We start from the raw sequence: 21,609 nt of genomic DNA on the forward strand, positions 1-21,609 counted from the left end.
TGGAAAATATAGAGCAATCGGCTTAACCTCCTCTCTTCCCTTCCCCCGACTCTACAGAAACCAGTCATAGCCCTGATAATGATCACTTCTCAACACAGTGGTCTTCATTACAGTTCCATTTAACATGAAAAATATCCTGAGAATCAAAACTTTGGACACTCCCCACCTCTCCCAAGCCACATGATGGAACTGAAAGCACTAAGATGTGCCTGACAGAACAGTATAGTTCATTAGCTTTACTGTAACCCCACCCTTTCTACATCCTCCCCCCCCCCTTTGTCAGCTGTTGCTGCTGTTAGGGAATGACTCCCATTAGCTAAGGAGCCCCCGCAGTGCCTGCTCATCTCACTGTGGCAGAGGCTGCTTTTAACTGGGAAGTAGCAGGCACTTCTGAGTCTATGAAAATAAATAAAACCACAGTGCTTTAAATACAATATCTGCACAAAACTTATTCTGTGCCTTTTACACAGAAGACTTAGATTTAATCCCTAGGGATATGTCTACACATCAAAGTCATTTTGGGATACTGATCTTCACAAGCCACCCATTATTTTGAAATATTTTTTGAAATAATGGGCGTGCTATTTAGGCATCTTGGTAACCCTCGTTCCACAAGGGTTAAGAGATGTCTCGAAATAGCACTTTATTTTGAAATTTGAAATAAACTCGAATTTGTGTAGCGCAAATTGTGTAGATTATTTCGAGTTTAGAGTGCAGTGTTGACATAGCCTGGGTGTATAACTCTCCACCTCCTGGCCAGATCATTCAAGTTAAGGCTTTCAGGAAAGAATTTGGGATGAGCCTACCTCTGCCTTCTTTAATGTATTGTGCACAGACTTTCAGCAAGCCATGAAGTAAGAGCAGTGATGAAGGAAAAAATAAGCTAACTTTAAATTACCTGATCATTTAAATTACTGTTTCAGGATCAATATAGCTAAAAATGGCTTAGAATCACCTTGCACTCTTCTCAGCAGTGCTGAGTATAAACTGGCTGTTGAATTTTAGAAGCAGAAATAGCATGGGCAAGAGCAATAGGTAATGCTGTAGGACAGTCTTTACTCACCTTGCTGAATAGCCAATGCCATTTATTGAGGCTTCAGTCTAGGGCTCCTTGTGGGCAGCCTGAACTCAGTTTACCAGCCTGAGCCCATAATGCTACACCAAACCATGTTCTCCTGGAACATGAGCCTCTACCCCCAGTTCTACATATCATTTTATGTGTGAAAATGGACACAAATGGAAATAAGACTCAAGAATCACCAGATGGATCTACACTTACATTATCAATGTGATTTTCTAAAATGATCTGGAAGGATTTTAGTAAGAAGACAAAACAAACGCCAAAATTAATTCCAGAGGATTTGCCTTTCAGAATATATCACTCAGAATATATCATTGTACTTGCATATCTATTGCATATAAAGAAAACACATGATTAAGGTTGCCAAGTCAATCCCTAAACTAAGGAATTTCCAAAATTAAGGTTGCCTGTGGATCCTTAGTTTTGCTCCCTTGTGTGTATGAATTATAATACAATCTTTAAATACATGATTGTGACAGCTATTGCAACCATATGCAGTTTTGCCAGGGGACATACAACATTAAGTTTATGTATCACTATGGCGTAAGGATTATATGCATCTTCAGCATGGGAGGGGTTATTTTAACTCATCTAGGAAATAAAAAGAACGGGGAAAGATTAAGATGAATCACTCAGATTGTAAACACTCCTGAAGAAGTAACAGCCACTGAAGAGACTTGTATAGAGTGGTGCCAACTGTTTTTTCCAGATACCAACAGAAAACAAAAAGGCTTCTGACATGAAAACGTTATGTTTAAACTGGCTGTGGACTTTTTTTTCTGAGCCAGCAAATGGACAGAATCTTCTGTCCCATGGATCACCGACCCCATAAAGAAGGGTTGACAAGCCTTTGGCCTGCTACTAGGGCACAATAAGACTGCTGTGTGATTTCTGATAAACTTTTAGCATGAGTATAGGAACTTTAATTATTTCTATACAGCTTCCAAGGCCAGAAGGGACCACTGAGATAATCTACTGTGATCTTCCCGCATAGCACAGGCCACAGAACTTCCCCAAAATAATTCCTAATAAAGATACTTTTATCTTTAGAAAAATATCCAATCTTGATTCAGAAAAGGCCATTGATGGAGAATCCACCACGAACTTTGCTAAATAATTCCATTAGGGTACGTCTACTCAGCAGCATTATTTTGGAATAACTGACGTTATTTCGAAATAATTTCGAGCTGGAGGACTTCTTACTCTGACTCCTGTAACCCTCATTTCACAAGGAGTAAGGGAAGTTGGAGGAAGAGTGCTCTTTCTCGGATTTCCTGCTGTGTAGACAGTGCCAAAAGCCGAATTAAGCTATTTCAACTTAAGCTATGCAATTGACGTAGCTGAAATTACGTATATTAATTTGACTTTTGCCCTGCAGTGTAGATGTGCTCTTAGTTACTTACTTTCATTGTTAAAAAATATGTCTTTTTTCTGGTGTGAAATAGTCTAGCTTCATCTTCCAGCCATTGGATCATGTCATGCCTTTCTCTGCTAGACTGAAGAACCTATCATGAAATATGTGTTCCTCATTAACTGAGCACTGTACATCCTGTGCACATAACGAGGCAGGGTTCATACGGCTGTTCCTCTGATGCTTCTCTCCCCTTTCTCCTTTCTGTCCCACAGACCCAGTCTCCTTATCCAGTATCAACTTTTTCCCATCTCTTCTTGGCTCCCTGTCTCAGTCTCTCTGGCTAGCCAGTCTCTCCCACCTTCTCAGCCAGTCTCAGAATCCCCCTACTCCAGCCAACTGTTCCCAATCCCCATCCTATTCCTTCCCTGCTTCCTGGTCCCACTCTCTCCCACTATAGCTTCCAGTCCCAGCTTCCCTGACCATCGAGTCCCAGACTCCCTTGCTCCCAGTCTCCTTAGCCAACCAGGCTGAACATGCTATCCCTCCATTGGCTTCCAGTTGCAGTGCCCAGACAGTCCCAGTCTCCACCCAAATCTCAGCCTCCTCCCTATCCCATTCTTCCCTCTGGCTCCCAGCTCTTGTTTCTCTCCCTCTCCAAGTCCAAGTCTCTGTAAATTCCTCATCTCAGTCAAGCTTTTCCCTCCCCTCATGTCTAGCTTTTATCCCAGCTGCATTCAAGCCACACGGCTTCCTCCTCTGCACTGCCTGGGAGATAGCAGAGGGGTCATTCCGAGCACTTAGGGGGAAAATCCAGTTTCACCCCTAAAGCCCTGGGCTAGAGCATACTCTGTCACTCTGGGGATGGTACATGTGCAGTCTGGTCACCCATAGAAACTTTGAGGGAATGGAACAAGTTCAATGGCTCTATTGTGATGGTACAAATGCAGTCTGCTCAGTCCTTCGAGCTATGAGAGGCTGGGACATGCTTAGTGTGCATGGAATTTTTGGAGATCTTAGCTGCATGTCTCTACTGAGCATATATGAACTGTTGTTTTTCAAAGGTGTATAATTTGGCCAAATGTTGATGGATTTTCACAGGGAAAGCAAAAAGCACATCCCTGGCTCTAAGGCCACCCCCTATCAAATGTCAAGTCATTGCTCTGAATCATGGGAGCTTCCGAGCATGTCAAGGAAATGGTGGCAGAATTTTTAAACATGGCCAAAACAATGTATTTTCTCAGGTCTGTTTCTGGAAAATGGGTGCATTTTATGTTTATTTTCCCCATTTGGTTAAAGTAGTGCATAATGGATAGTTCCACAGGCAGGAACCTAGGTGAATGGTGCAGCAGTACTTATGTTCCTACTTGCACAGTGCAGGATCTATGGAAGTCACTGTAGCTGCACTGCCAGGTGAACACTGTAACTAGGAGAGGTTGAGAGAACATCAGACAAGCTGCTAGCTATTTAAAGGCAGAAAAATCCACTGTGCTGATCAAATCAAACAGCATAGTGAGAAGGAGCCGCTCTTATCACCCCTTGGGTTATTCAGCAGTGACGGAACTCGAGTGCTAAAAGACATGCTGGAGTCTGGCAAAAGGAAATGGTTAGCTGACCATGGAGCTGATAATGTGGTGAATGGCTGTATTGGGCTTTCTCTATTGTAGATACAGCGGCAGTGAGGGAATCAGCCTCCTCAGAGGGTGTTTGTTTATGTCAGTGGGTATCAATCTTTCCAGAGGATTGTACCCTTTCAGGAGTCTGATTTGTCTTGCAGCCACAAAGTCTCTCAGCACGCTATTCCTGAAATATTGTGCACTTTCTCATTTTTGCCATGTAAATATAAAATACATTGGAAAACAAATATTGTGTTTACATTTCAGTGTACAGTATACAGAGCATTATTAGTTTGTACAACTTCACTGTGCTTTTTATGAAGTTTGTTGTAAAATTAGCCAAATATTTAATCCAGTATCCCCTGAAAGACCTCTGTGTATCCCCATAGGTATTCATACCCCTGGCTGAGGACCACTGACTTATACTCTACATACTATGGCATACTTATTTATTGGATCATAAATCTTCTCTGACTGGTAGTTTGATTTTGTATTTACCAGGAAAGCCACTCATATGCGTAAATAGGGTTAAGATGTGAAGCGTAAAATTGCTGATGGCATTATTCAATTGGGTTTTTAAATAAGTTAATGAGAAAGGAAGAAATTATTTTAAAATGCATTGAAGCAGTGACACATACAATGTATAAAGCCAATCCTTTATATGAAAGGTGGGTTGGAAGAAATCATTGATATTTTAAAAATCCAGATGAATTTTATAGAGTAATTTTCATTAAGAATCCATTTGGCTGCTTTTTGATAACTTCATTTCCTTTGGACGTTTAGTAGGTTTTCTACACAGTGAATTTAACATGTTGCTGAAGAGGCAGTGGTCCTGATAAACTATTGCATTATTCCAGTACAGTTTTATTTAAATGGGTGGGCGTATAGTAGCGTAAGACTGGAGTAATGCAGCGGTGAGTTAGGTCCACAGTGACTCTCATGGGGAATAAGAAAATGAGAGCCAGGATTTCTAGGTTCTATGCCCATCTCTATCACTACTTCACTGTGTGACTTTTGCTTTAAAATTCTGGGACAGATTCTCAGAAAATCCATTGACTTTACACCCTTCTATGCTTCCCTGCAATCATCACAAAACTGGTAAAATACTTACCTACCTCAGTTATGACACATTTGTAAAGTATCTTGAGATGCCTAACTAAAAGGCACAATATAAGAATTGCCTACATTTTATGAAATGACAGTTTTCAGCTAGAGTAAATGGGTATAGAGCTACATCTGGCCACATGTACATGTGACAACGCTAGCTATTCCAAGATTATGTAAAATAATAATCCAGCACTTCTGTGAAGCCTGTCACCTTTACTCCATATACAAACAACAGTGAATCATATCTGATATAGTTGTATCTTCCTCTCTATCCATATTTTCTGCCATATCAGCACCTCTCTTATACTTACCTCTTCACGGGCCAGCTGGTGCAATATGATCCTGAAACTTCTCTCATGCTGATGCAAATTGAAGTCAATGGATTTATCTGGTGTAAGCAGACTCTGTCTGGGTTCCTGTAATATTGCATCACTGTTTAGATCAGTGACCATGCCTTCCACTGTGTTCTGATCAGCACAGAACATTCCATTGGTGTCCAGCAAATTAAGTACTAAATAAATAATGACATATTACATCGAACAGCGAAGAGGAAAAATCAAGGGATTTCCAGGATAGCCACCCTGTTCATTTGTGGCTCTGAGAAAATATTGCGAACAGTGTCTTGCCTTTCCTTCGTGGTGAAGGTGGCGTACAGATGATTAGCTGAGGGAAATATTTTATGTCCAGAGATATTTTATGTCTGTCTACCTCTTTCCCAACTATTAGTTTTGTGTCCTCCTTTCAGTTGGAGATCATCACAGTAGGCTTTGCCTACCCTGTTTAGAGTTAAATACAATGGGCCTAGGCATCACTCCTTGTACTTTCATGGAATTATGAACAATTTACACTAATGAGAAGGAGAGGAAAATCAGACCTGCTTAGGCTGCTCACTTTCCCCTGGTCTGCACTTAGGAGATAAATTCGAATTAAGATATGCAATTTCATCCATGTTAATTGCATAGCTTAAGTTGAAGTATCTTAACTTGAATTTTGGCACCGTCCACACTGCAGGAAGTTGGAGGAAGTACACTCTCCCTTCAGTTTCCCTTACTCCTCATAAAAGCAGGACTACTGGCATTGATGGGAGCGCCCGTCTCAGTTCAAATTAGCATTTCTTCACTAGACCTGCTAATTAAACCCCAGAAGATTGACTGTGGCTGCTTCGATCTTCTCTGTAGTGTGGACATGGCCTTTCTGAAGTAACCTATGCTGCTGGAAAACACCAACTGCTTGCTTCTCTGTAGCAATCAGATGTAGGGAACGAGGCTTATAGCAAATCACAGAAATCTCAAAGATTTCTTGCTTGTCTTTACTTTATGTCCATTTCATCATCAGCTGATAACCTGACTGCAGCTCAACTCTGGCCAATCATCCTACTAACAGCTAATGAACTTGAATTATGATGCAGAGAACCAAAGGATTTTCCTCGGTGCAGGCTGTTTAGACCTTAAGGAAATGCCCTTTTAGTGGTGGTAGTGTTGTGCAGGAAACAGGTGTTTGTCAAAGCCGATTATGGAAACTCTCTGTATCAGCCAGAGGAAAGGAATGCATCGCAGGGCCTTGTTGGGCTCTGTTAAAATTGCAGTGAGATTAGTTTTAACAGCTAGCCAGTAGGTGTCACCAGAGAACAAATTTTCCAATGAAGGTCTGTGAGGTTCAGCTTCCACTAACTCTGGATAAACCAGTGGCCCCTGCAGGCATGTTGCAGAAAATCCTTATGCCAGCCACACATTCACAGTGAGGCTTATTTCAGGGTATTGTTGTTCATTCTACACATTACAAACGCTATAGGTGGTTACAGAACTGCTGCTAGTCTATTAGCCTAGGTCTGCCCTAGACCAGCAAACGGTGTAGCTGGATTCTGCTTATTTAAGCCAAGCCGAGTGGCATCTACACTGTGGGAGGCCAACAGGAGCATGCATTCCCATCGGCTTCCCTTACTCCTCGCACAATGAGGAGCACAGGACACTGGAAAAGGCTGCCCTCAGCATTCGATTTGGGGGTTTACACTAGACCCATGAAATCAAACTTCAGAAGTTGGACCTCCGAAGGATCAATCTTCTCATTGACTCCAATTTATTTCAGAGTGTTGCTGGATTGATAATGTGGAAGGTCCTGAAATGTGTCAACCACAAGTAAAACACCTCCCTACTTCCGGACAAAGCACATTACAAACAGGTGTCCCTGAGAGCGGGAAGTAACAGTCAAACATGTGCAGAATCACAAAGCCAATTAAAATCCAGCGCATCGGCTATTAGGAAACAAGGTCCCCACCACCATAGGGTGAAAAAACCAACCCGTCCCTCAAATGAAGTCTGGCTCTACGATGGCTCAAGCACTTTGCTATATTTTTTTAACCAGATGGAAACTGGGGTTATTATTACATGCCACCTCTGGTGAGTAGGTTATCAAACCACGTCAGAGTAGTGTTCAGAGTGCCACTAGAACCACCAAAGAGCACTTAGGTGAGTTCCGCTTAACAAACAGGAAAACAAGAAGAATCAGCATGCAGCATTGTTTATTATTTCTATGAGCCTAAAGCCCCAATCAGATCAGGGTCTGAGTGTGTCAATAGAAACAGGGAGTAAGAGACACCCCCACCCTGACAAACAAGTAGCCCTATTTATTTGCATTAGTAAAATGTATTAGCACTAAACAACAGTAACAAAGCACAACTGGGATGTATCATTGTACATACAATCAGGCGCCATTACAGTGTTAGCTCCTGAGTAGTCTTGTGTCTACACAAGTGTTCACCCAGCCTAGAAATGCCAGGATGACTTAATTAGTGCTTATGGAAGAGATTGCCTTTACCAGAGAAAGGTCTGCTATAATGCCCACTAGTATTAGTGGTCCAGGATAGGAGCGTGCAATGACTTTGTCACATTTCCTACAGTGCTCAGCTGCACCTGATTTTGCTGGCATGTTTCTGGTGAGCTGGGTCATTCTTGCATCCTGTTCCCTAGATTGTTGGGTCTGGGTGAGTAAGGCTTTTCTATGCACGTTGTTCTAGGGACTGTGCGGAAAAGCACGGTTGAAAAAATAAAGTAAAACACGCATTATATAGATATGTCATTGGAGAGCAATCAAACTGATAAAATGTGACTAACTACAGGAAATGGGATGAAATGAAAGCACAGGACTGTCTGTAACAGTCATTAAGAGCAGCAGCACCAGAGAAACCTTTACTGTGACTAGGGCCATCCTTAGGATGTATGGGGCCCTGTGCAGTACTACTATTATACCCATGCCCCTGTGCCCAAGAGCAGCCCAGGGCAGGGGGATGATGTTTTTTTAGAGATGTGATTTAATAATCTTTAGCGACACACTAATGAAATATTTTAATGACATTTTTAAACGAAGGTCCTGTGGACTAACCCATACACTCAGAAACTGACTATGTACCTGGGGTTGGCAAATGCCCGTTGAATGGCTTCATTACCACTTGAATGGCTCTTTCACCAGTTCAGAGGCTGCTAATAGCGCTGACCGACTTTTTTGTTTTAAAGTTAAATAGAGCCTCTCTGGAGGAAGCAGAGCCACAGAACAGGGATTGGAAGTGGTGGGTGAATGGACATTAATACTCAGCGGTGCCCCCACATTTTTGAGTGCAGTTCCCAGCTGCATATGCGTAAGCATGGCTCTGACTGGGACCAAAATAAAGTCGCTCAAACTGATCTTTGGTTCAACACCTGGAGTTTTCCAGTTTTATTTTGCTAGCAGTAAACCATTCGTCTAACCAACTCATCCCAGACCGGGGCGATCTGGCCCTAGGATAGCACTGACTGGAGCTCTGGGACAGTCAAGTTTGCACACTCAGCCACTAACCCTTCCCTTCGCGATTAGATTTATCCTCCTCTTCAGAACTACCTGCCTGTAATATTTCCTGCTTTCTTTACACAGTTCCTCTTGAGAACACCGGAGTACCATTTACCGAGAAACAGATACTGGTTGGAGAGATCCATCTATCGAGGTTCCTAAACAGTGCCCATAGCGGGGTTTGTGTGTGCGGGAATAAGAAAGCTTTATTACACACACGCGTATGCACATGGCATAAATAAGTACGTGCGTGGGAAGATAGCAAAATATAAACACATAGGACAAATGGGCTGGAAAAGGTAGAAAGAAACACTCATAACTCAATGCATAATCCATCCTGGGGAGACAGACTTCTAATTCCAAGAAACTGCTACAGTTTCTTTTACTCCTTAATGTAATGAAATTTTGCTCAATGTAATCTGTCTTTAAATTAAAGGGATTGGAGATCGTGCGCATATTTTATAGACACGCTGCTTCCACTATGATAATAACCTTGTTTCTTACTGGGGAGGGGAAGGAAGGCGAGAGCAATTTGAATTATTTCATTTTGAATCACTTCTTTCCCTCCCTTGACAGCTTCAAAAACGTCCTTCAAGACTGAGCTCCTCCAAGAAGTTCTCCTTTTGGCCGAGTAGTTCCCCTCTTGTCCATGTGTGTCCTTCTCAGAGTGCCTCGGAAAGCAAGATTAAAGGGGAAAGTCGCAGCTGTATATTTATGTTTTCGTTGCTAGAGGGGAATTGATTTCCTTGCCTTTAGTCCTGGAGCTGAAATCCACAAGGGCGGATTTGCGTCACCAGAGCAACTTGCTGGTCGAGATAAAGTTGCACAAATATTGAAAAGGGAAGTGCTCGCGCTCATTATAAAGTTTTGCGCCGGAAGAAATAAGGATTTCTGCTGTATCCTAAAATACTAAAGCCGCTTCTATTTTGGGACAAATCTCGCAGGCGCATCCGCTCATTTAGTCCGAGCTGGAGCCTATCAAAAACAGGAGATGACCTGAACTTCAGTGAGTCCTGAGCTTCCTGCATCCTTCTTGCTTCTATGCAAGAGGAGGAGGGGTTGCGGGCCCCCTCGGCCACGGGGCTGTGCGAGTCTCCTTGCCTCGGAGCAGGGCCGGTTCCCGAGGAGGGGGCGGCTCTGGTTTCTGAGTGAGGAGGCTGTTTGTCTTGGGCAGGAGCTCTCCTTGGACATGCCGCAGGACCAGACGTCTTGCTGCTCCAGAGCAAAAGGGGGCGATCGCAATGCGTGCCCATAGGAGAGGGGAGCTGATATTTCGGATTAGGGGCCCCCTCACACCGAAGCATCGAATCCCCCGGGGAAAGCTTCTTGCTCTCACACAGGGGAACTCGCTGTTCCCAGCTGCCCCCGCAAGGGATCATCTTCGTGACTGACTGGAATAGTGGGGGGAGGCTTCTAAAAGGGGGCAGATTATTGACTCTGGAAAGGGGCCGTTTTGTCTAGAGATGGGGTGTGCGCGTGTGGAGGGGACTTGGCCCCTGGGCCGGTGATCTCCTAAAGTAATACCCCCCCCCCCAGAAGGAGGCAGCTGGGTTGTTGTCTCGGGAGTGGGGTGCTAGAAGGGGATTTTTGCACCTGCCTTTCCCGAGTCACTCAAGTGTCCCAAATCCAACCTGTCCAGTACAAGGCACGGCCCAGGGTCAAGTGCTTTGCTGCAGAGTGGGTACCACTTTCATCACATTATTTCTGTCCTTCAAGAATGAACCTCTCCCCTCCCCCTCCCCGCCCCCAGCACTTGGCTGGATCCCGCCCCACACGGAGCGGAAAATGCTAAGAAAGCAGGTTGGGTAGGGGGCTGATCACTCTTCTCTTGGAACTCCGGGATCCCACCTAGACTTGCTGCCTGCCGGACACGTGCAAAGGGGAGACTCCACCCAAAATTAGAGGGAGGGAGCGGAGATGAGTGGCTAAAACCAGACCAATGGAGGAGGCCCGGGCCAGGGCCAGGGCTGTCCTTAGGATGTGTAGGACCCTAGACAGTCCTAGTAAACTGGTTCCCCTCTGCCGGATGGCAGCTAGAAAGAATGACAGCTTTTTAGAGTTGTGATTTTATAATGTTCACTAATGAAAATGTTTAAAGAAAATTTTACACTAAGGTCCCATAGACTAACACGGTAAATTTAGGAACTGACTGTATACACATGAGGTTGGCAAATGCCGGTTAAATCGCTTCATTACCACTTGAATGGCCGTTTCACAGGTTGGGTGTTCTGCTAATAGGTCTGGCAGGCTTTTCCACTTTTAAGTTAACTAGATCTTCGCCAGAGCGTAACCACAGAACAGGGATGGGAAAAGCTAGGGAGGGGGTGACATTAAGACCCAGGGGTACCTCAAATATGTAGGTGCCCTACACCTAGGTTGCGTGTAGGTAGGGATGACTCTGGATTGGGTCCTAAATAACGTGAAAAAAGTGGAAGAATCTTAACCTCATGCCTGAGTTAGTTCAAGAGAGAATCCTTGACGCATTATCATTGATTGCTGCTGCGAAAAACCAAGTTGTATTTCTTGTTACATATCCAAACGATGCTCATTGAGGTACCCGCTGTGCTGCACGCCCTACTTCCCAACAATCAGTGGAGAAAAGATTTCTCTTTCCTGCACACTTACTTTTTGTCGCTCTTAAAGTTTTACCTTGTTCCTGATCATACATATTCGCACTTATAACAATGCACAGTGATAAAACTGCCAAACCGCTGCTATCTGACGCCTAGCACTTTGCTAAATGTTTCTATGAAGTGTGTTTGATAAATACTAAAAGTGTCCTGTCATAAAGTTGCCTTGGAATATTTCGCTTTGAACAGATCTTTCAATAAACAAGATTTCCCGGGATTTCTTTCCCCAAAGTATTTCATTTGGAAGTGAACACTGTCATTTTATTACTGTGCTTCTTGATACAGTCCCCTGTGTACACGATCTGAATCAAAGAGGAACATTACAAAGTGGCAAAAAGTAATTGTGTCTAGAAAAGAAAGCCCCCGTTCTTTGCTGATTGCTCTGAAATATCTTGAGCAGCCCTGAGATGAGTGGGAAATAATTTTTGTAAGAGCTCCTTTTATGAGCACGAATGGGATATTATTGAAGAACCATACTTCCTTATACTTTTTAAAATTAGATTGATAACATGTTTTCGTCTGGCTGAAATTCACAGGCTTGCTTTAAAGGCATCTGAAAAGGCGAAATGGGTGGGTTTTTCTTCTGCCGACAGATCTTTATATTTTAAAAAAATATGAAACATTCAAATCTAATTCGCCGTTTCCCCAAATACCCTGAGTTTCTGGATAAATCTTCACAATCCATCATGCTTCTATTATTCTGCGTAGTCTCAGTAAAAATAAATGCTGAGTTGTTTTCTATAACTAGGTGAGTATGCATACATGAAATCACATATGCTGTTTATGCTGGCACTTGGCTGAGAAATAAGACAGTCTAAGATTACAGGTGATTTTTTTCCCCCGGCATTGGCTATTCAGACTTGAAGAAAGAAAAAAAGGTTGAATTTCTTGCTTTTCACCGAAAACTCTCGGAATTATTTGAAATGTTTAAAACGAACAAACACAGATGCAACCTGGCTAATGAAAATTAAATACCTACGAGGAGTTGTTAATATGTCCTTCTATAAGAAGATACTATAAAAAAAATCTATTTCCATAGTCAAGTAGGTGGAAATGTGGATATTGAACATCACATCAGTTGCGTTGAAGCCTTGTTAGTAAAGCCCTCCAGAAAATATAGTTACTTATTTTGCCGTCTCCTAAATGTTTGTAGGGCTCTTTGTTTGTTTGCTGTATTTACAAAATACTTACAGAGTCTTTACAGTGAATGTATAAAGCAAATAGAAAAGTGCAAGGTACGTTCTTGACAAAAGTATACAATAGAACGAAGTTAGTACCATTGTCTGCAAGATCTGTCGCTATTATTTATAGGCAGCCCAGAGCCAACAGGGCAGAGTTCACGTAAGTACTTATACACCGCCCTTACTATGAAATGTACATTCTCTGCAGAACTGCCAAGTCTCACTTGTTTGGAAGGAAACGTCTCTAATGTGGAACTATTTTAAAGCAGGTTTTCGCTCTTATTATACAAGATTTTACTTTGTGTCGATGAACTATTTCGCAATCGGAACTGGTAGCTGAAGCGTGTCTCTAAGTCAGACTGCTACAGTCTTGTGATAGTCCGATGTGAGGACTAACACAGCAAACTTTAGGGAGGCTGAGCGGAGAGAGAAGAAGACAGCACTCTACACAGAAGAGTTTTAGGCTCCTTAGCCCATTTTAAGGAGGAAGCGGAGGGGAAGCAGCCCTGTTTATAGTAGGATTTTCAGCTCCCTTCTTTAGCTGTAGTGTGCGGCTGCACCTCCTCCCTAGTTCAGGATCCCGCAAGGTGGAAGGGGCATGAATAAGGGTAGCAGCGTGGGTAGATACATATTCACCCCCACCTCTATGCAGAAGCTCCGACGACAGAGGGCAGATCGGGGCTGCCAGTCCCCCCTTAAGGAGGAGTAGGGCGGGGGCTCGGGGCAGGCAAGCTAGGTATATAGAGCGGGATGTTCCCTTCAGCTCTTGCCCAGCGCCTTGCTCGGGGACAGGGAACGCTACAAGTGCAGCGCGCGCTCCCCGGGGACGGCCGCAGGAGCTGCCCAGCGTGGCCAGCCGCCGCCTGCCCCCGCCCCTCTGCGCTGATTGGCTGCCGGCTGGCCAATGAGCGGCGGCGGGCGGGCGAGCGGCTGACAGCGGCGCCCCTGCCCATTCGGCGGGCGGAGGCGGGCCGGGCGCGGGGCGCGGGGGCTCGTTTTGGGTGGGTTCCCCCCTCCGAGCGGCCGGGCGCGCTGCAGGCAGAGGAGCGGCCCCACTCTCCCGCGCGCCGCGGCCGGCACCTTTGCTCCCGGGCTGCACGGCAGGGGACTCGCCGCTCGCCAGGGCCGGGACAACTCGCCGAGGGCGGCTGCCCCGCGGCCCGACAGCAGGATGTACACGGCCGGCCTGGCCCCTTTCTACGCCTCGAACTTCAGCCTGTGGTCCGCGGCGTACTGCTCCGCGTCCGGCCCGGGCGGCTGCTTCCCCCTGGAGCACGCCGCGGGGAAGAAGCCTTCGTTCTGCATCGCAGACATCCTGCACGCCGGGGCCGGCGAGGCCGAGAGCCTGCCCGGGGGGTCCGCCGCCAGCCTGGCCGCTCACTTGGGAGCGGTCCATGCCCACGCCCCGTTCCACACCTCCGGCTCCCCGCTCAGACCCACCCCGGTGGTGGCCCCGGATACCCCCGCCGGCTTCCCCGCTAGGCTCTCCCCGCTCTCTGCCGCCTACCCTCACCACCACCACCCGCACCGATCGCCCGGAGCGGCCAGTAGCAGCGGCGCCCCGACCCCGGGCCGGCTGCAAGGGAACCAAACGCACAACTCCTCGGCTCCGGCTCCTTCCAGCAAAGACCTGAAATTTGGGATTGATCGGATTTTGTCCGCGGAGTTTGATCCCAAAGTCAAGGAAAGCAACACGCTGAGAGGTAGAGATCTGAGCTTTTCTTGCTGTCAGTTTGTAGCTAGTCTTAATCTTAACAAAAACCACCGCGACTATCGAGGGAGTGTGTTTGTTTTTCGGCAGTGTCCTTTCACGCCAATCGGCAGTCCCGTGTGCTGTGAAAGCTTCTCGCTGAGAATACACTGCTTTTTAAAAAATCGCTCACCGCTCTCTAAAGATTGTACGCAGATGGCAATCACATTTTGGAAGGCTTTTGCTGCACTCAGTCTCCTTACGCAGCGTGTAAACACGCTGACAACCCGTTTTTATTATTAAAGGAACTCCGGTTCTAGGGGAAAATACTGCACCTCCAGAGGGAAACAACTGTATCAAGTTCCCTGGCTTATGCATTCCTGTTCTGTCACTTCGAAAGTGTGATTTCCCCACCGCCCACACTCTTCATTGTGTCTGACGGTAGAAAAGCGACTGCGCCCCCGCCCCGACTTCCCCACACACACTGTAGGTGAATCAGTTCAGTTCATTAGAAGCTGTAGGTGAATCAGATCAATTCATTAGAAGCTTCGAGGTGTGTGGATTTATATTGCAATATAACAGAGCTCTCCTTGTTCCTGTGCTCACAGATCTGACCTCCTTATTAACTACAAGCCGCCAAACTGGGGTTCATCTCCCCACCTTGCAGCCTTCAGCCGGCCAGTTCTTCGCGTCTCTAGATCCCATTAACGAGGCCTCTACTATTCTCGGTCCCTTAAACACAAACTCAAGGAATTCAGTTCAGCACCAGTTTCAAGACACTTTTCCAGGTACAAATCCTCCCTCTTAAATCCATCCCTGGCACAAATCAGTTACCAGCAGGGCCTGCCTCAGTGCGTCTATATAGAGCCATAGGAGCGCTAACCCAAAAGAGATTTGGCGGATGCTTGAAAGCTGAAGTTTCTTTTTTTAGGGAGGATCACACTGTGACATCTCTACAACGAAAATCTTGGAGGTGGGCTGCATGTGGGGAGGACAATGCGTCTAACAAAGTGATCACAAAAGCTAGCGCTAGCTAGTGAAAGTAATCGCTGGGAGGGAAAGACTTTTAAAAAGATGCAATAAATTAATAAGAAAATATGAAGTTGTGATACTAGGTGGCATTTAGTTGGCCTCCATTGGGCTTTTCTCTCAGGCACCCCTCTCTCGATTATTTGTACCTTATTTACAGCTTCTCTTCGTACACACTGCAAATGACACGCTTTGTCTCTCTTCTCCCTCTTTTCAAATCAACAGGTCCTTATGCGGTTTTAACGAAGGACACGTTGCCTCAAACATACAAAAGAAAACGTTCTTGGTCCAGAGCGGTTTTTTCCAATCTACAGAGGAAAGGGTTAGAGAAAAGATTTGAAATTCAGAAATATGTCACGAAACCGGACAGAAAACAACTTGCAGCGATGCTGGGACTGACTGATGCCCAAGTAAGAGCCTCTTTTTTGGGGTTTTGCGTTTTCCTCTCCTCTCCTTTCTTAAATCCGATAGAGCAAATATAGATCAATGTGTCTTATCCCCCCTTACCTCTTTCTGTAGCGTTATGGAGTCATTTTAAAATACGGGCAAGCAGCATATTAATATGTGCCGCTATTAAATCCATTTTACAGTGAAGCTGCAAATTCATGTATCTGCATCTTCTAGCACAGAAAATCTCTAGATCCCAGAGATTTATGTCAATATGCCCTGTGCGTTTGTTTTGGCAAATGCAAAAAAGTAGGGGCAAGTCAGCGAATAGGCCGTGGGAGACGATAATTATGAACTTTCTTGAAGTGCAATTCACTGTAGGAGGCAGTTTTTCTCAAGGGAAATAGAGGACAAGATTTTGTTTGTAATTCTCTCTTTTTGGATTATGAAATCCCTCGTTCTGAGGAAGTGAAAACTTCTTTTCGAACGGAATCATTAAACGCCACTAAGTTTGATTCCACTATTGATGACCCTCAGTGTCTAAAACTGTACAAGGTTGCGGTCTGTTGAGCAAGATTTGGTTTCCTGGACGAAAAAGAAGAAGGAAAAAAACCCACTCTCTTGTATTTAAACACCCCCAACAAACACAAACCAGACAAAGCTAAGCTATTTTTCGGCCGGAGGAGAATGAGGGCAGCTTGGGCTGCCTCGTTGTATCCCAGCTCTGTCTAGCTCCTCTGGGCACTGGCTAAATGCTGTTAGGGATGTGACAGGGCTCGCTCCAGACTCTTTCGCAATTTATAAATCCAAGTGGAAACGAATAGCCTTGCCCGGACATCTGGCTGTCTAGAATCCCTTTCCCAACGCATTTTGTAATCAGAGGCTCGGGCGGAGAATTCACACGAACGCCTGGGATTCAGTATTTGCGTTCTGTGTTAGATCAGCTCTATACACGACGGATAGAGCTAGTGTAGATGTAGGCACAGCCGTGTATTTACAGATACATTCATCTTTGGGGAGAGGCCTTTCGAATGAGGCGGAATAAACTGAGAGGCGGCTGCTCAGGCCTTTGGTGGCCAGTGGCCGGCCTGGAGCGTTCAGAACCGATTCAGACACAGTTCAGGGCATTGTTTTAACTGACCCCAGCCATCGCTGGCGCGAGTGTGGCCCGGCTGGGAGCTCTGAAGAGGGCGAATGTCCCCGCAGGCCAGCGAGGCTTGGGGGGCGGGGAGAGGGGGAAAGAGAAGCGGAGGTTTGCGTGTCTCAGCCTTCACTGATCTGGGCGGGTCTCTGTTGTGTCTCGGCGGCGCTTAGGTGAAGGTCTGGTTCCAGAACAGACGCATGAAATGGAGACACTCCAAGGAAGCGCAGGCCCAGAAGGAGAAGGAGAAGGAACCTGCCGAGAAGGCCAGCGCGCTAGCCGCGGCCGAGGGCGAGCGGGAGCAGAGCCCCAGCCGGTCGGAAGCGGAGAGCGAGAGCAGCGAGGCGGAGTCTCTGGACATGGCCCCCAGCGACACGGAACGGACTGAGGGCGCCGAACCGGGCCTGCACCAGACCAGTGTCATCAGGTCCTCGGGGAGCCCGGACCTGCCCGCAGCGCCGCCCCCGCCGCCCGGAGCCGAGAGCCCGGCGCCCCCGCTCGGCGGCCTTTAGAGAGGGAGCCGGAGCGCCCGGCGTGGCAGAGCCCAGAGACTCTCTGGACAGGACCATTGCTAATTTATGCGCCCGGGGCGCCGCAGCCTGCGGGCCCGCCGTGCCGAAGATCTCCGGGGTGCGCAGGGAGGGAGCCGCCCGGCGGCATGGGGCGATCCCGAAGCGCCCAGGCCTTGTTTGTACATACGAGAGGCGAGGTAGCAAACTCGGGCAGCCCGCGCCTCGCTGCGGGACCTGGAACCTGCTCCTGTGCGGGTCGGCTCGCGGCCCTGCCCGGCTCTGCGGGACCAGCTGCCCCGGCTAAGCCAAGCGGGGGCTTGCGAGGCTGCTCTGTCCCCTCGTCCCGCCCCCCTGCCCGTCTCTACCGCCACCTTTCAACCTCGCCATCCAACCAGTTACAATGTGAAATATTTTACCAGCGCACTCCTCAGCCATTGCCATGTGTTGCTTTGTGTAATCCGGCCAAGAGAGACTGCACTGAAACCAAAACACCCTGTAAATAAAATGTTTGCTATGGTTTGTAACCCTGTCTAGTTTGTTGCCAGGATCAGGTCGAACTGGGTGGTTACAATTTGCCAGAGGGGGATTTGAAGGCTGATACTGTGCATTCATCCCTCCAGCGTATTAAAGACAACTAATACGTGCACAATTTAAGTAGACGAATCCGATTTAAAAGATTCGGATTAATTTTCCAGAGGTGTAAATGAAAATCGGACTAATTAAATTCGTAGATTTTTTAAAAATAAGGCCTGATTGAACGATCAGTCCTGCGTACACGAAGCTATATTACACGGTGTATATGAAGTGCTTATGCACAGCTTGACCAGCCTGAACGAGCAAATTGCATTTCCTGCCAATCATGTTTGTGAGTATCCCTGGAAAAACGGATGCTCTAAAGCAGTGTTTCTCAGCCTTTTTTTTTTTTTAATAAAGTGCCCTTTTTAAAAAAGTATAGGTACCCTCAGTACCTACAGTTTTCAGACACACACTTTTTTCTACTATTGCAACACATTTGTTTAAACAACTTAATCATAGCCAGACAGGTGATGAAATAAAGTGCTGTAAAACTTAAAACAAAAATTCAGTTTTCTCCAAATTTCAGTTGTTTGATGTACCCCCCAGACTTCTCTTGAGTACCCCTGAGGGTACTCCTAGTCGTACCACTGGTTGAGAAACACTGCTCTAAAGCACTAGGCAGGGAGTGTGGATGGCTTGGGTTTTTGCTTTGTGTCTAAACTGTAAATGTGTGCGTTTTAGCGATACTTTGCATCCTCTTCACCGATGGGTGTGAATAGCCAACCAGGTTACTCTGATGCTTCTCAGAACCTGGACCAACTCCTAACCCCTCGCAGGCCATTGAAGTTTTGTTCAAGGGCTGGCTCTTTCACAGCTAGGAAAGGCTAGAAGGGTTTGTGACCTAAGAATCGCTGGGATTAGAGATACCTTCCTCTGATCTCGTTAAAGTCAGCGGTCAACAAGCCCGAGGAAACGGGACCGCGCACTCTCTATGTGGCACGGAGGCTCTGACCTGGGAGGAGCGTGGGGGTGTCTAAACTACACCGCTCTGTCGGCAGAGGGGTGTAGTTTAGACGTAGCCCCAGTGGAGTGGGTAGGCGGATGTCTAGAATGGCTGCGTGCTACCTGCTCGCCCTTAGTCCAATGGAGGCGCTGTGAATGTCTGGCTGGGGGCTGGCGGGGTGCTTTCCTTTCCGTGGCAGGAGGCGCGTGGATCGCCCTTCTCTGCTTGTCCATCTCCTGGCAGGGTCTGGGCTGTGATCAAATGGCTCCAGTCCGCCCTCTCGATTCATCTCCCACAGCTCTCTTTAAAAAGAGGGATGGGCCCCCAAATCCTGCCCTTCACTGGGCAGGAAGCCTCATCGCTGCGCTGGAACCCTGGGGCTGGCGGCTCCTTGAGGAACCCTGAAATCCGCTCCCCCGTACACAAATGGCGGAGATGGGGCGTAAGGGATCAAACCCCTTGTCCCGTCTCAAGGCGAAAGTCTTAGCAAACAGAACGAGATTGTCCTTGTCTTGCCCCACAAAAGCAAAGGGAAAGCCTAACAGAGCTGGGGAGGCTTTCAGTCATTCCACAACAATAGCAAGAAATAAACGCTGGCTGACAATAAAGAGAGAGCAGCTTTCTCATCCCTTCGAGGCATAGCGACAGTGACAGGCCAGGTGGTATTCCCGAGATGAATGCACCTGAGTTCTAGCAAAGGGGAGAGGGTTTACGTCTTACCCCCCTCCCTGAACCAGCCCCAAATCTCAGATTTTCAAACCCGTTTTCTTCATTGTTCCTGACGCTCCAAAGCATTTCTGTGAGGGCTCCAGGGGAAATCGAATGCCTCCTACCTGTTTGCATTGTCACCACAAAATAAGGAAATATAGCTGGCAAACATTATGGCACGAACTTTCTCCCCATTGAAGTACATGGGAATCTTGCCCTTTCCTCCGGGCCACAGCTATTCTATCCTTACTAAAATAATTAGGTGGGTAAATGGAAAGCAACCTTTAAAGCAACGTGGGTATTTCTGTAACGGTGCTCTACATGGAACCTACCAAACTATTTTTATTTTCATTCTAGTTCAAGAAACTTACGCCACTTTTGTTTTCTTTTTGGTTCAAACCATTTTCAGTGCAGACTGAAATTTCATATTTGTCAGGCCTACAGAAAATCTGTAGCGAATAAATGTTTTGTGAGATCTTCCCAGCCTTAATTTTTACTGCATTCAACAGACATGAGGAGAAAATCCCTCCGACTATGTTCTGTGTATCTGTTTGAAAGCTCACGTATATAAATATATTTATTTGTGAGCAAAATAGGCTTCAAATATCAGGAAATAATAAATGGATTATTTATCGTGCTTGCAGCATATGTTAGCTCTGAGTTTGTTTTAAAGAAACGCGTTATAACTGTAAATACACAAGTAGCCAGCAAAATGTTACACACGCTCTCTTTATTCTCAGCAAAACTATCTAACGCAGCTTGCAAATAATCACTTATTTATTTTTGTTTATTTTATAAAAACAAGCTCGAACAGGTTAGTTCAAACATACCGCGAGGTATATTTTAGCAAATAACTGGACGATCGTTACCCAACTTATTAGAAAGGAGAGATAAAAGGCTTCGGAAAGTCTGTATATAAATACAACCCTTTCCTCTTGTTTAAAAGTTGTCCGATTCTTTTGTAAATGTGACTTTACACATTATACCTTAAAGGTGGCCTTGGGTGACTTTTGATACAATAGATTAGAATACAGAAGTCAGAGACCGGTCATAAGAAATGAGCGAAGCAGGAGCTCAGAGAGAAATGTCCACAGAGCCGTAGTTTACCGTGTGGCCACAACGTTTTAAGCATAACATCTTAAAAGAAACCATCAGGTTGACTAAAAACCAGCACTACCGAGAAAGCTGATCAGATCCAGAAGGAGCACTCCTGGTGCGCCATAAGAAAGGAGTCACGAAAATATTAGAAGTTAATTCTTGACGAACGTTCAACATTCGTACACTTCCTGTACACCTTGGAGGATAAAGTTTCAGAGGCCAACGCTGTGCCTACTGCTGGGGAAATATTTAGAAAGGAGAAGAAAGGTTTTGCAGTCGTAGCTCACCTCCCTGGGTTTGGTTTGCGCATTTCGTTTACTCGGTTTTTTGTGTTTTAAATTCGCAGAGTGGAAGAATTTTTCTTCCTCCCCAGGAAAAAATATCTGTCCATAATGGTTCTCCCTTAAATGCTATCTAACAGGGGAGAAAAAAACCTCGATTTCTTTGAAAATATTAAAAGATAGCGTTATCCATCTTGAATGGAAGGATGTGACATTGTTTGTCTCTCTTCTTCAGTCTTTCAGATGTACATACAATGTTATATTAGTAAGGATTCGGTTGGGATTATACCCAGATCTGTCAGTATATACTATTTAACCTTACAAGAAATATAAACTATTTTTAAATGATTAGTCTGACGTTAAAGATTTTTTATTGTTTTTATTTTTAACCGAAAGTGAAAAATCCGGCTCTAAAATTAAGGACCTGGAGTTATCCCAGTTGCCAATTCCTCAGATAGC

The 21,609-nt window shown here is 45.8% G+C and overlaps 1 protein-coding gene across 2 annotated transcripts; it reads left to right on the forward strand.

Moving 5' to 3' along the window:
- Window positions 1–13,610: 13,610 nt before the first annotated feature.
- HLX (H2.0 like homeobox) lies at window positions 13,611–18,469 on the forward strand. 2 transcript variants are annotated; one of them, XM_075925231.2, is made up of 4 exons: window positions 13,611–14,488; window positions 15,084–15,263; window positions 15,730–15,914; window positions 17,206–18,469. In XM_075925231.2, exons 1-4 carry the CDS (start codon window positions 13,957–13,959, stop codon window positions 17,542–17,544), a joined length of 1,236 nt encoding a protein of 411 aa, XP_075781346.2. In that variant the 5' UTR covers window positions 13,611–13,956; the 3' UTR covers window positions 17,545–18,469. The 2 variants fall into 2 exon arrangements, with proteins under 2 accessions (XP_075781346.2, XP_075781347.2); XM_075925232.2 differs by lacking the exon at window positions 15,084–15,263 and having other exon boundaries at window positions 13,613–14,488.
- The last annotated feature ends 3,140 nt before the right edge of the window (window positions 18,470–21,609 follow it).

Source organism: Pelodiscus sinensis, chromosome 3, assembly GCF_052426305.1.
Source record: "Pelodiscus sinensis isolate ZL-2025 chromosome 3, ASM5242630v1, whole genome shotgun sequence".
Classification (NCBI taxonomy): Eukaryota; Metazoa; Chordata; order Testudines; family Trionychidae; genus Pelodiscus; species Pelodiscus sinensis.

Excerpts from the sequence above, each read along its gene's own strand:
- HLX (XM_075925231.2), top strand. The coding sequence starts at position 13,957 with ATGTACACGGCCGGCCTGGCCCCTTTCTACGCCTCGAACTTCAGCCTG. Across the intron at positions 14,489-15,083 it reads GGAAAGCAACACGCTGAGAG|ATCTGACCTCCTTATTAACT; the intron begins GTAGAGATCTGA and ends CTGTGCTCACAG. Across the intron at positions 15,264-15,729 it reads GTTTCAAGACACTTTTCCAG|GTCCTTATGCGGTTTTAACG; the intron begins GTACAAATCCTC and ends TCAAATCAACAG.